This window comes from Podarcis pityusensis (assembly GCF_964106645.2).
Source record: "Podarcis pityusensis genome assembly, chromosome: Z".
In the NCBI taxonomy this organism is placed as follows: Eukaryota; Metazoa; Chordata; class Lepidosauria; order Squamata; family Lacertidae; genus Podarcis; species Podarcis pityusensis.
Genome location: NC_138044.1, coordinates 20,399,214 through 20,412,392, shown reverse-complemented (window position 1 = coordinate 20,412,392; position 13,179 = coordinate 20,399,214). Strand labels below are relative to the sequence as shown.

The window sequence follows — 13,179 nt, the reverse complement described above, 5'->3', positions numbered from 1 at the left end:
TAGTACCTCGGGTTAAGTACTTTTCTTCAGCATGAGAACAGAAACCGTGCAGCGGTGGCGCAGTGGCAGCAGGAGGCCCCATTAGCTAAAGTGGTACCTCAGGTTAAGAACAGTTTTAGGTTAAGAACAGACCTTCAGAACGAATTTAGTTCTTAACCCGAGGTACCACTGTAGTGGACTCTCCTTCACTGGAAGTTTTTAAGCAGAGGTGGGATGTCTATCTGCCAGGGAATCTTTTGCTGTGAATCCCCCGGTGCAAGGGATTTGACGAGATGATCCTTGAGAGTTCCTTCCAACTCTACAACCCTATGATTCTGGCTTTGCCACTAGGAACAAACTGGAGGCAAGTGCAAGTGCTTATCCCAACAGGTTTTGTTGCTAATGTGCTGGGAGATTTACCATGCCATATTTACCCAATTTGTTCTCTGTCTAACAAGAACCAAGGGAATATCCCTTGCCAGGATATTGTACATCTTTAGTGTCAATATTTATGCTACAGAACACCACCACAAAGCAGGATGATTATCCCTGATTCGTGGGTAGGATTAACACACACTAATCGTGTTCTAAAAAAGAAAATCCACTGCAGTCTGGATATATTTAATGACTCAAACGAGACAGTAATGTCCACAGACTTTCCTTGACAGCTGATGAAGAAAGCCCCAGAGATCGTCAGTCAACCGAAGACAGAGAAAGGTTAATATTTCAATGAGTTGCTCTTTGTATATGTATAATAAATAGGTATGAGAACCACAATTACAGATTACGTGTAAAGATCATATTTCTTCACTGGCTTTTACTTAAGAAAAGCCTGTTGTTAGGGATTCTTGAGTCATGCTCCCTGCTTTGCAGACCATTGGACTAGATGACCTTTGGGGGTCTCTTTCAACTCTATGACTATAATTAGCTAAACCTCCTTGCAGCTAGGAGGTGAAGAATCAGTTTAAGGAGTCAGAAGAACTGGGAAAGAAAAAGAGAAATTATGTGAGAGTGGTTTTTTTAAAGGCCTTATGTGACGCCATGATGGCCCTGAAACTTTCAGGGGGAAACTTTCTTAGAAGAAGACTCTTAGAAAAAGATTACTCAGTGAAAGGGTCAGAACATGTGAGACCATTTCATGCATGGTGATGTATTATGACGGGCTTTCACGCTATTCACAGAAATAGAACATGGAGTTAAGCATCATAATTTCCTCTTTCCAAAAAGTTGCCCAATCCATGAAAGGCAAGGTTTTAAGGACTGCATCTCTGAAGGCAGGTGAAGGCAACAGCCAAATAATACAAGGAATTAGCCACAGGGGAAATGGCAAATGTATGTCCCCATACTTGCAGTGCCTGAGATAACACAAATGTGGGAAAGATTATCTTAGCTTAGATTAGAATTTTAAGGTGTGCCTGCATTGTGTAGCTGTGCAGCCCTTTATAGCTATGAAACAGACATGAACCTTCAGCATTTGTCTCTGTGCTTGTTTAAGGCTGATTGTGTACTGTGGTTTCTGGTTAATAGCTCCTGTTACTCTTTTGTCTCATTTCAGGGACAGGAAAGCTATCCTGCAGAGGAAAGCATTCATTTGATTTGAGGACTGTTCTTGATATGATGTTAGAAGAGGAGAATGTTCCCTTTGCATTCCTGCAGCACCTGTAGCATTATGATACGATGGCATCTTGACTGATCTACTGGCATGTGGTGCTAAATTTCATTCACACCAGCTGGGTGTGGTGTGGCTCAATAACAAATGTCATTGGACAACATTGCTCCTCTCTCCCCTTTCCATGCATGCATGCATGCATGCTTCTAATCCCCCATGAAAACAATAGGGAAGAACTGTATGCTGGTATACCTCCCCCAATCTTGTCATTTTTCTCCCACAGCTTTTCCCAGAAACAATTAACACAGAAATGAGCACCGCACTTCCATCATATTCCACTAGATATACTGCCCCAAATCTCATCACCTTTCTCCCACAATTTTCTGAGTCAGTGAGGTACCAAAATGGATTTTTCTTGGAAGCAATTAATACAAAAATGTGCGCTGAACTGTCACCATATTCCACTAGATTTCCAGAAGTGGCTTGAAAGCTCAAACATAATGCAGACATTAACAGCTAGGGAAACATTGAGGAAATGCAATGAACTGCTGTGTTAATGCACTCAGAGGGCTTATCCACACTTTCCTTTCCTCTGCTCTTTGCAGACAAGGTCTGTGCTTTAAAGCTCCGTATCCAAGCGCCCTTTTTTCTTTTTGCTCTGGAGCTTTCCCCATGAAAACTCGCCTTTTAAAGCTCAATTGGGGAAAACAGCAAACTGTTGAAAACCCAAACTGACAGAGTAATAAAGAGTGGGTTTTTACAGCGAAAGCTCTGGGGTCCAAGCTTTTAAGCACAGAGCTGTGCCTGGAAAGAGCGGGTCAGAAGTTACTTGCCCAAAGATGGAAGGAGGACATTCTACCTACAAAAGAAGAATGGCAGCTAAAGATGATGGACTATGCTGAATTGGCAAAAATGACCAGGAAAATCAGAAAAAAACACTGTAAACAATTGAAAACATTGGCAGGATTATGAAAACACTTGTAATGAAGTGAGAACTATGATAAAAATTGAGTTTCAAGAAAATATGGAGAATATGATACAATGCAGTTTGAAAATAATATCTGGGGAAACCATGGAGGGGTGGAGGGAAGTTCCGGGATTCTGAGAATCCTATTTGTAAAATGCTTATGATTTATGTATGATGATAAATGTTAAAAGTGAAAATGAATAAAAAAATATTGAAAGGAAAGAGCGGGTCAAAAGATTAAATGTAGGTAAGTCTCTGCTAGGTGCGGCAGACATTGGGACAGACAGGTGAAGGATGATTTTTTTGGCTGTGACTGGACAACAACAAATAAAGGCTGGTTTGTAACCCAGTGCAATCTCACACCTTAAACTACACACTAGCTATTCTCACAACAGCCAAATGTTGATAAAATAAATGACTGTACAGGAAAATGATATCAGAAGGATATTGACAAGCTGGAAGGTGTGTAGAGGAAAGTGGCCAAGATGATAAATGATCTGGAAACCAAGCTTAATGAGGAACAGTTGAGGAAGCTGGGAATGTTTAGCCTAAAGAAGATACTGAGAGATTACATGAGAGCCATCTTCAAATACCTGAAGGGCTGTCACATGGAAGATGAAGCAAGCTTGTTTTTTGCTGCTCTGGAGGGGAGGACCCAAACCAATGAATTCAAATGACAAGAAGGGAGATTCTGACTAAACATTATGAAGAAGTTTTTGGTGTTAAGAGCTGTTTGACAGTGGAACGGAGTCTCTTGGAAGGTGGTAGACTCTCCTTTCTTGGAGGTTTCTAAGAATATGGAGGGCCATATTTCTGGGGTTCTTTAGCTGTGCGGTTAGAATAGATGACTTGGGGTTCACTTCCAACTCTACAATTCTATGATAAGAAGAAGAAGAAGGGGAAGGAGAAGGAGAATATATTTTACTTTAAGTTCTCAAGAGCGACAGCATTGAAAAGTGACAGTGAAACAACTGCCTCCCAGCCAAACTCCTGTCAGCATTCCAAAGAGCTGCTCATGGATTTATTATGACTTAACAAGTTAAATCATTAACTGCTTTAAAAAGCGGCCTTTGGGATTTCTTTCTGGATGAGGAGGGAGTTGGAGGGCCTTAGGCTGGCTCAATCAAGAAGACACAATTCAAAGGATGCCTCACATTTGCTTGGCTTCCTTACTGAATAAACTACAGCCTCTGTAGGAATGGGGAGGGTTTTTTGAGAGAAAACACCCTTAGACCACTTTTAACAACTGTAGAGAATCCTGGGAACTGTAGTTTGTTAAAAGGGCTAGGTACTGTAGACCTGCAAAGATGGTGACCATAGCAAACTGCATCTCCCAGGATTCTTTGGGGGAAGCCATGTGACGGTTAAAGTGATACTACAGTGCATTAAATGCATGGTGTGGCTATGACCAGAGGGTGTGTGCATGTCTCTGGTTTGCTAATGGGAGGAAGAAGAAAGGGGCTAAACCTCAAGTTTAGGCCTCTGTCTTTAGGGGCAAATGAAGACCCATGAAGAGGCTTAGTCTGCGGGGCAAGCCAAAGAGTTGCATGGTTTCCATACCAATCCCCAACGTCACTCTCATGTTTTTTTCTTGCCTGCTCCCCCCACTCCAGAGTCTTTCTCTGTTGCACTAATCCTGCCTCTAGCATCATGTGTGGAACATAGCAGGTCTTCTTTTCTTGGGAAGGAGGCACTGAGAAAATGAGCGATACTCCTGCTCTGCTTATTATGATTGCTTTCATAGTTAATTTGTATTATTAACAGCTTTATGGATCTTTTCCAAGAGTAAGCAAGCAGGAAACTTTCTGCTAGAGGGCAAAACTAGACCACAGAATGTGGATCTTGACAATATGATCACTCTCCATCTTCTGTTCATTTAACTTGTGATATTTCAGTCTGTCAAGTGTGTAAGGCTGAAATCACACGTTCAATACATGTAAGATGCCAATGTACTATGTTGATTTTAATTTAAAGACCACTTGTCCAGAGTTTGGCGGGTAGAAGTGAGGTGGAGGGGTTGGGTTCAGTGGTAGGGCCAGTGACACCCCCGCCCCACCTGGAGAGTCTCAGCAGAGGTTGGGGAGGGCTGAGCAGCTGGGGAGGGAGGCAACAACTGTTCAGGAGCTCGAAGAGGAGGGTGAAGTATTGTCATCTAGATATAGACCATCCATCCTGCAGGAGGGCACACTTGAAATCCCAACTCTCCTGCATCTTCACTGATTCCACCAAGCTCTGTAAGTGAGCAGGCGGTAAAATGGCAGATGCAATTCACTGTAAACAAGAGTAAAGTGATGCATGTTGGGCCAAATAAATTCCATGAGTAGAAGCTCATGGAATCTGAATTGGTGATGGTGGAGCAGAAACAAGAAGCCTTGGGAGCATAGTGGAGAGTTCGATGATGATATTGATGCAGTATGCAATGGCTGTGAAAAACCGCAAGCAGGATTGGAGCACAAGAGCCCTCTCCTCTCCTGCAGTTTCCAGCAACTGGTATTCAGAAGCATTGCTGCCTCCAACTGTGGAAGAAGAGCATGGTCAAATTCATGGAGGAGAGGGCTATAAATGGTTACTAACCACAAAAGCTATGCTCTGCCTCCACATTTGGAGACAGTAATGCTTCTGAGTATCAATTGCTGGAAACCATGGGACTCTTGCACTTTTATCCTGCTTGCTGATTTCCCACGGGCAACTGTTAGGTAACTGTAAGAGGATGCTGGACTTGATGTGTCATTGGCCTGATCCAGCAGGTTCTTCTTACGTCCCTATGTGTTGGGCACCAAGCAGGACAGATGGAGAGCCCTGGGCACAATGAATGTCTTATTTATAGTTGCAAGCTCCTCTGATAACTCTTTTAAGAGGATCATGAAAATACAAGAATCTACAACTTTTTCACCACAAATCTGCTGCCTAGGACCTTCTTAAGAGAGGCCTCACAGATTTTTCATAGACAACACCTTCTGCTAATAACCACCTTTGCCTCTCTGGCTCTCAGGTTGTGAGAAGCAGATGCCTGCCATGTTATCCCAACCTCCCACATGACACTTTTATTTTTGATAAGGGTAACTTAAATTTATATAATAAAGAAATGATTCTGCATTTATTGGCGGTAGCCAGAATGATTCTTGTGCATTTCTGGAAAGATTTACATTTAAAAGTTTGGGATAGTGTCCTTCTAGAAAAATTAATACACAAATGGAGCATAACATTGGACCACTTCAGTCCGACTTTATCTCCCTTGTAGGTAAAGAGGAACATGCCCAAGAACCTCCTCCAGGCTATGAAAAAATTACTTAATACATTAAGCTTGAATGTAAGGTGAATGTAGTGATAAATTTCTCTTGACATGGTAGAGTATCTGATTTGGTTATTATTTATGTTTATTTAATCCAAAGAATGTGCCCATTCTACAGCTCTAAGCACAATTTCCCAATATGTCTTACATGCTATATTGCATGTCCCTCCACCCACAATGTAATGGCTGCTTGCTTGCTTACTTGTAACAAAACTTTTTGTAGAAAACTAATAAACATTTAATTAAACAAAATGAAAACAGATTGCTTTATCACGAGCTTGCATTCCTGCACCACAGAGGATAATCTCTTGAGGATCTAGCTTTGAATCTGGCCTTGGAGCACAGGTTGGGGTTTTGTTTTGGCTAGAGGTCCCTGCCTGACTCAGCAAGGGCTGGGGTGCTTGCCAAAACCTCAGCGAAGAAGGGCACTAATCTAATCCATTATCAGTGGCAGGCATCTGGGTGAAGAGAATGACTGCAACAGCTGAGATCTTACCCGCATACCTGCCTCCAGCCTCATTTAGATACATGACACATAGCAAGTGAATCAGGTATGCTGCAAAGAATCAAAGGTTCATAAACAGAAGCTGGATTACCTCCGAGAGTCATCCCAGCCTCATAGCATTTCCGAAGGCGGCAGGAGGGACAGTTTTTCCTTCGGAACTTGTCGATGGTGCAGTCATTTCGGCTGGCACAGAGGTACTTCTGTTTACCTAAAAGCATTAAGAGAGCATATCATGAATGCAAAGTGGCAATCCTCCCCTTACTAGAAACAAAGAGCATCAAGTACTCAAAGCGACAAACTAAAATCATACAATTGTAGGGTTTTAAAGGTCCCCAAGGGCCATCTAGTCCAACCCCCTGCATTATAGCTAAAGAATCCTTGACTGGTGGTCACCCAAGCTCTGGCGAAATGTTCTTTTGCCAGGGCAAATTATTAACTATCATTTATGCAAGGTGTGCTTTAAAGCTTAAGATACTGAAGCAAAACTAAAAATGCGGTGTAATAATAAAACAACAACACAAATCAACATTCACTTTACACATTTCCAGCTGGTGACTAAAGTAAATACATGTTTTTAAAAAATTAACACACACATCAAAAAAACGAAGATCATGGCCACTGGGCCCATCACCTCCTGGCAAATAGAAGGGGAAGAAATGGAGGCAGTGAGAGATTTTACTTTCTTGGGCTCCATGATCACGGCAAATGGTGATAGCAGCCACGAAATTAAAAGACGCCTGCTCCTTGGAAGAAAAGCAATGACAAACCGAGACAGCATCCTAAAAAGCAGAGACATCACCTTGCCAACAAAGGTCTGTATAGTTAAAGCCATGGTTTTCCCAGTAGTGATGTTTGGAAGTGAGAGCTGGACCATAAAGAAGGCTGATCGCTGAAGAATTGATGCTTTTGAATTATGGTGCTGGAGGAGACTCTTGAGAGTCCCATGGACTGCAAGAAGATCAAACCTATCCATTCTTAAGGAAATTAGCCCTGAGTGCTCACTGAAAGGACAGATCGTGAAGCTGAGGCTCCAGTACTTTGGCCACCTCATGAGAAGAGAAGACTCCCTGGAGAAGACCCTGATGTTGGGAAAGATGGAGGGCACAAGGAGAAGGGGATGACAGAGGCCGAGATGGTTGGACAGTGTTCTCGAAGCTACAAACATGAGTCTGACCAAACTGCGGGAGGCAGTGGAAGACAGGAGTGCCTGGTGTGCTCTGGTCCATGGGGTCATGAAGAGTCGGACACGACTAAACGACTAAACAACAACAAACAACAAACACACACATCAGCAGTGGTTTTAGTTTAAAACAACAAAATCACATGCTATTTATTTTTTAAAGTCTGGGGGGCATTTAATACAGCCTTCAGCCTGTGCCAGACATGACCATAAAGGAAAAAGGGATTGGGAAGGAGAAGGGAAAAAGCAAAGTCAGGCATGAATTCTTAAAATTTAACAGTTCTTATTAGAACAGCTGGGATGGAAATGGTTCATGTAGCTACCTGGCCACGCTCAATATGTTACTATTAGTATATAAAGCCCTTAACAACTAGAGATTAGTTTACCAGTGCTCACCCAGATGCCTATGGGAAACCAGCAAGCAGGATTCAAGCCCAAGAGCAACTCTCGCCTCCTGTGGTTTCCCTGAGAATACAATAAAAGCCTGCTGGATGAAGCCAATGGCCCATCTAGTTCAGCATCCTCTTCTCACAGTGGCTGACCAGGTGCCTGTTACGGGAAACTTGCAAGCAGGTATGAGAGCCCTCTCCCCTCTTGCAGTTTCCAGAAGCATTGCCTCAACTCACCATGATAATAATAATAATAATAATAATTTATTATTTATACACTGCCCATCTGGCTGGGTTTCCACAACCACTCTGCATGGCTCCTAACAGAATATTAAAAACACGATAAAAGATCAAAACTGAAAAACTTCCCTAAACAGAGCTGCCTTCAGATGTCTTCTATAAGTCAGATAGTTGTTTATTTTCTTGATATCTGATGGGAGGGCTTTCCACTACCGAGAAGACCCTCTGCCTGGTTCCCTGTAACCTCACTTCTCACAGTGAGGAACCGCCAGAAGGTCTTTGGAGCTGGACCTCAGTGTTTGGGCTGAATGATTGGGGTAGAGACACTCCTTCAGGTATACTGGGCTGAGGCTGTTTAGGGCTTTAAAGGGCAGCACCAACACTTTGAATTGTGCTCAGAAATGCACTGGGAGCCAATTTAGGTCTTCCAGGAACGGTGTTATATGGTCTCAGTGGCCGCTCTCACTCACCAGCCTAGTTGCCGCATTCTGGATTAGTTGTAGTTTCTGGGTCACCTTCAAAGGTAGCCCCACATAGAGTGCATTGCAGTAGACCAAGCGGGAGATAACCAGAGCATGCACTATTCCTGCAAGACAGTCCATGGGCAGGTAGGGTCTCAGCCAGCATACCAGATGGAGCTGGTAGACAGTTGCCCTGGACACAGAATTGACCTGCGCCTTCATGGACAGCTGTGAGTTCAAAATGACTCCCAGGCTCTGCTCCTGGTCCTTCAGGGGCACAGTTGCCTCATTCAGGACCAGGGAGTCCCCCGCCCCCAGCGGCTTCATATAGATATTAAAAAGCATGGGAGAGAGAACAGAACCCTGAGGCACCCCACAAGTAAGAGCCCAGAGGTCTGAACACTCATCCCCCAACACCTCTTTCTGGACATGGCCCAGGAGGAATGAGTGGAACCACTGAATAACAGTGCCCCCAGCTCCCAGCTCCTCTAGATGGTCCAGAAGGATGTAATGGTTGATGGTATCAAAGGCCTTTGAGAGAGGCCTCTAATTATGGAGACAGAGCTTAGCCATCATGGATAGTAGCCATCAGTAGCCCTCTCCTCCATGAATTTGTCTAATGAATTTTACAGCCATCCAGGTTGGTGGCCATCACTGCCTCCTAGGGGAGGGAGTTCCAGAGAGAGAGAGAGAGAGAGAGAGAGAGAGAGAGAGAGCCTCCAATGAGCCTTCAGCTTTTTGAAGAACAGAACTAGGGACATTTTGGAAGGAAAGTGAAGACAGGAGAAAGACAGCCTCAAAAGCAGGGTGAAGGACAGGTGAAAATGACTATGAGATGCACATAACTTATGTAGAAAAATCATTTAAATCCAGGCTACAGAAGCTTTGAGAAGAATGAGCAGATCAAAAACAAGGTTGATAAGGATTCAGAAGATAATAATGGGAGAGGAGTTTAAGGGCTTGAATAGCCAAGGAACACAGTGAGAAAAGTAAGGAAAGCAGAGTAAGGATGATCATTAGTCAATGAGAGGGGATGAAGGAAACCTTTTTAAAAATTATTATTTTAAAGAATTGGAACATCAAGTTCAGGCTTACAGCAGGGCAGGAAATAAACCAAGTACCCATGGCAGAGAAGGTAAAGTAGAATTGACTTTAGAAGCTGAATAGTGTCAAGAGAGCAAGTAATAGAATAGAGAGAGCCAAGAGGGGTCAGGAATAGAAAATCTGGCAAAATGAGCTAAAGTTGGGAGCCTGAGTTAACTTTATCTACCTGTCTCCAGTAAAGATGTTTGGGAGATGGATTGACTGATCTAGTTTTTAGCAGAGCACTTTGCTGCAGTTTCAGTTCCATCACAGCACTGTAAATAAGCCAACACATCTTATTATTTTAATAGCCTTCCTGTCGATAAATATACCAATGTTAAGGACTCTGTGGTATGCTGATGGGGGTGTTTGGTTTGAATGTTTCAACATAAAGTATTTTCAAACTCAAGTATTTGTCAGAGGTGTGTGGTTGTTTATGAGGCTGCTAGATCAGATCATAAAATCACAGTTAGAGGGAACCCCAAGGGTCATCTAGTCAAGCCCCTTGCAATGCAGAAATCATAGCCACCTAACAGGCAGCCACCTGACCTCTGCGTAAAAACCTCCAGTGAAGAAGAGGCCAATTAGCAATTAGTACAAACTTTAAGAAAGATTAATTGATTACTCACACCCCAGGCAGCCTCAAACTTCAAGGTACATCCAATTCACAAATGAAGAAAACTCGTACACAGCTTAGGCGTGACCATTGTTGCACCAAGATGGCCACAACTGATGAAGAAGCGACTGAGAGGTGCTATAAGAACCATCTTAAAATACCTAAAGGGCTATTGCATAGAAGACAGATCAAGCTTTTTTTGCCGTTGCTCTGGAGGTTAGCACCCGAACAAATGAGAAGAAAAGAAAGAACTTTCTGGCTGTAAGTGATGTTCAACAGTGGAACCTTAGGAGGAGGTGGTGGTGGTAGACTCTCCTTTCTTGGAGGTTTTAAAGCAGAGGTTGGGTGGCCCATTGTCAGGGATTCTTCAGCTGTGATCCCTGCACTGCAGGTGGTTGAGCTGGATGGCCCGGGGGTGGGGTCCCCTACCAACTCTACAAATGTATGATTCTATGGATGTGTGTGGCCAAAGACAACATGTCATTCTCCCTGAATGGCATGCTGCTAAATCTCACCTGTCAGGAGTTGGAGTCAGGTGTAGGTCAGAAAGAAAGAACGCTGGTGTCAGTGAAGCTAACTCTTTATTCAAAGAAACCAAAACAGCACAGGCCTAGTGTTCACAGCAACTCTTCCCAGTAGGTCTTGCCCCAACAAGGCAGTTGCAAGGACTGAAGGTCCCCACTTTCCCACAGCTACCTAAGCCCTCTCCTCTCCAGTGCTTTCCCCAAGCAGTTAGAGACTGCATCTGCATGCAACCAAGCTCTCCACTGCTCTTTGCATTTCTCTGTGTGTTCTGGGAGACCTGGTCTCTGCAGGAGGGGAGACTCCCTGGCTTCTTCAGCAGCCTGCCTCATCTCTGCCTTTTGGCCCCCCTCATCTTTAGCCTCCACTTCTTCTTTTTTTTTTAAATGATATTTATTAAAATTTCAAAAAGAAAAGATTACATTAAAAAAAATAATTAACAGTAAAAAACAAAACAAAATACAAAATACAAAAAAGAAAAACCAATTAAAAACAATTCCATCTTTTCATCACTTCTTTTACATTTACTTGTTTCCCAGACCTCCTCATACCTCCCTCTTTTGTATTCCAATTCAATTTATTAGTCCAGCGATTCCTTTCCCTCCTTTTTAATCCTGATCTTTAATCCTGATATATTATAACATTAAATTTTTAGATATTAAAAACCAATTTTTCCATATTCTTTTATACCATTACCGCTAGAAACTGCTTAACTTCAATCCGTCATCATTCTAACATTCATTAATTTTTCTGTAAGTAGTCTTTAAATTTCTTCCAATCTTCTTCCATCGACTCTTCTCCCTGGTCTCGGATTCTGCCAGTCATTTCCGCCAATTCCATATAGTCCATCATTTTCATCTGCCATTCCTCCAGTGTGGGTAGATCTTGTGTCTTCCAATTTAGCCTCCACTTCTGCCTCTGACTCGGGACTGCCCTCTGCCACAGACTCCTGCTGTTCATTAAATTCTGTTACCTCTTCAGCTTCTGACACCTCCTCTTTCCAGTCTGCCCCCTCTTGTCCCACTGACCATTCATTATCATTCCACCACCAATTCCATGGCTTGAAGTCTTCTTCCCTTGGGGGTTCCCCATCTGGAGCCTCCCACCACTGCCTCCAGTGAGCTCATGACACCACCATAGTACTAGAGACAAAACCATGGCATTCCTTAGGAGGCGGCTGCTGTCCTAGGGGACTGACCTTGGCTGAATCCACAGTTCCACAGCAAGCTAGTTTTTGCTCTGGGGCCAGCCATGTCCTGTTCCAGCAGTCCCCATTTGCAGGAAGAGCTTCCTCTCAGACACTTACTAGCCAGCCGTATCCCAGGCAACTGTTGAGCCCCCAGCAAGAACTCTTGCCCACCCTCCTCTGAATTACATAACTGTGCACTCTTTTGTCTGACACAGTTGACCTCCATCAGCAAAAATCACATCAACAACCCTGTAATCAAGGCCCATGCATAAGAAGTCATTATAAGGTTTTTCTCTTCTAATAACGCTGCTCTCCTCTCTCTCTGGATGCATGGTGGGATGTTATGGCGTGGAGCGAAGAAACAACCAAGGGTTTTTTTTTTTTTACACCCCCCCCCACAAACAACAACAAAACCCGCTAAATAATTTCCCCTTATTAGAAGCTGGTTATTACACTCAAGACCCCTTGGCAACCAAAAAAAGGAGCATAATGGGGCTCGAGTGCATTAATGTGCTATTTCACCAAGTTCTTTTAGCACAACCAGCTCTCAGCGGCTCCTCTCTTCAATGCTCCCCTCCCTGGACCTCACTCGTTCTTCCCCATTATCAGCTCTAAGGGTACTTGTATGATTTGGGGAGGGCAGGGGAAAACAGGGGGACTTGCAAAAATGTGTTTGAGCCTGGACTGAGTGTGGATGGTGAGGGGATAAAGAGGCTTAATAGGGCCCATCTGGAGGACTGGGCACAAAGCTATAAGTACAAGAGAGATATGCAAGCTTTATAGTCAGCATGGTGTAGTGGTTAGTGTTGGAGTAGGACCTGGGGGACCAGTGTTTGAATCACAACTCAGCTGTGAAGCTCACTGGGTGTGTGACCTTGGGGTCCAGTCACAGCGTCTCTCAGCCTAATCTACTTCACAGGGTTGTTGTGGGGCTTAAATGAGGAGGTGGGGGGAACCTGTACATGCCACCTTGAGCTCCTTGGAGAAGAAGGTGGGAAATAAATAAAACAAGCAAGCAAACAAATAACTGCTGCCCTGATGTTTCCAGGAGTCTCTCTCCCATTGTTCCTAGCCTCTGCGATTCAGTTGAAGGGAACCACTCCCCCTGTGGCCAATTTTGGGTTCTAGGTTGGCAAATATGAGAAGA

At 43.6% G+C, this 13,179-nt stretch overlaps 1 protein-coding gene across 2 annotated transcripts in view; it reads right to left on the bottom strand.

Annotated features, from left to right (window-relative positions):
• The window catches only part of AR (androgen receptor), a 248,197-nt gene that overhangs the window by 99,245 nt on the left and 135,773 nt on the right, over window positions 1-13,179 (bottom strand). For both annotated transcript variants that reach the window (XM_080989793.1, XM_080989794.1), the window contains exon 3: window positions 6,444-6,560. In XM_080989793.1, the coding sequence (XP_080845919.1) occupies window positions 6,444-6,560 (117 nt within the window). The remainder of the gene's footprint in view (window positions 1-6,443; window positions 6,561-13,179) is intronic.